The sequence below is a fragment of the Pundamilia nyererei genome, unplaced genomic scaffold, assembly GCF_000239375.1.
Source record: "Pundamilia nyererei isolate P.nyererei 1_Seehausen unplaced genomic scaffold, PunNye1.0 scaffold00328, whole genome shotgun sequence".
Lineage (NCBI taxonomy): Eukaryota > Metazoa > Chordata > Actinopteri > Cichliformes > Cichlidae > Pundamilia > Pundamilia nyererei.
The window spans coordinates 10,981-12,227 of record NW_005187729.1 but is presented as its reverse complement, the minus strand read 5'-3'; the positions used below and the strand labels follow the sequence as shown (position 1 = coordinate 12,227).

At 45.3% G+C, this 1,247-nt stretch overlaps 1 protein-coding gene across 1 annotated transcript in view; it reads left to right on the top strand.

Moving 5' to 3' along the window:
• trmt1 (tRNA methyltransferase 1) overlaps positions 1–1,247 on the top strand; it is a 17,550-nt gene that overhangs the window by 5,668 nt on the left and 10,635 nt on the right. The window contains exons 4-6 of the mRNA XM_013915589.1: positions 469–656; positions 882–997; positions 1,044–1,054. Of these exons, the coding sequence (XP_013771043.1) occupies positions 469–656; positions 882–997; positions 1,044–1,054 (315 nt within the window). The remainder of the gene's footprint in view (positions 1–468; positions 657–881; positions 998–1,043; positions 1,055–1,247) is intronic.

Below are 1,247 nucleotides of genomic sequence, written 5' to 3'. Positions count from 1 at the left end.
ATTGGATGAGAAGCCCTGGCTAACAGTCTCCACTCTAATTCATCCCGAAGGTGTTCTGTCGAGTTGAGGTCAGGATTCTGTGAAAGCCAGTCAAGTTGTTCCAAACCAAACTCGCTCATCCGTGTCTTTATGGACTTTGCTTTGTGCACTGATGTGCAGTCATGCTGGAACAGGAAGGGGCCATCCCCAAACGTTTCCCACAAATTTGCTTGTTTTTATACACCTGTGGCCTTGGAAGTGATAGGAACACCTGAATTATATCAGAGACTACTACACCATATATCTGGAAGATGTGGTGTATATTCAAAAACGTAAAGCAACTCTTTGATTAAAGAGCTCGCAATTTTTGGCCGGCAATGTGTAATTTTCGTTTTCAGGACTTGTTTCTGTTGCTGCCAAAAGGCCAAAGAGTGCGTGTGTGTGTCTTTGTGGAACGTTAAGTGTGTTTCCCCAAACCTTTTGTGTCAGCGTGGTCTGCGTGTCCTGGAGGGCCTAGCAGCATCTGGTTTGCGCTCGGTGCGTTTTGCTCTGGAGGTCCCAGGTCTGCAGAGCGTCACTGCCAACGACTTCTCTGCTAAGGCGGCGGCTCTGATCGCCAGGAATGCCCAGTACAACGGAGTGAGCCACCTGCTCCAGGCCAGCTGCAGAGATGCCAGGTATGACTAGTCAGCATGTTCTGCTGCTTTACTTCCCACTTTTATCAGCTCCACTGTTCAGTACCATCTTCCCTCCCCCCCATTACTTCTTGTTTCATTGTTCTTCACTTTTGACCTTTGACCTCCTATTCACATTTCTCATGAGCATCTTTTTTTGTTGCTTTTATCCAAATTTACCATTTAAGATAAATAAATAAAAATTTCTCTCTCGGGTTTTAAACACAGCATGCTGATGTATGACATGCGAGCGAAGAAGGATTGCTATGACGTCATTGATCTGGATCCCTACGGTAGCCCGACCTCTTTCCTGGATGCTGCCGTTCAGTCTGTCAGTGAAGGAGGTGGGTAGTTCACCGTAGCAGCTCCTCTAGGTTTCATCACTTTCAGGGATGTGGAAAGTTTCAGATCACTGTTGTAACTGCAAGTATTCAACTAGTGTAGAGGCTGTTGACACATGCATGTATGCAGTCTTTTAAAAAGCCAACAGCATGGTGCATGTGTGTGATAGACTAAATGTTAACTGGCTGAAAGTTTCAATTAAATGTGATTTTTATAGCAACAAATCACAACAACAGCCACCTCTAGGTGCTT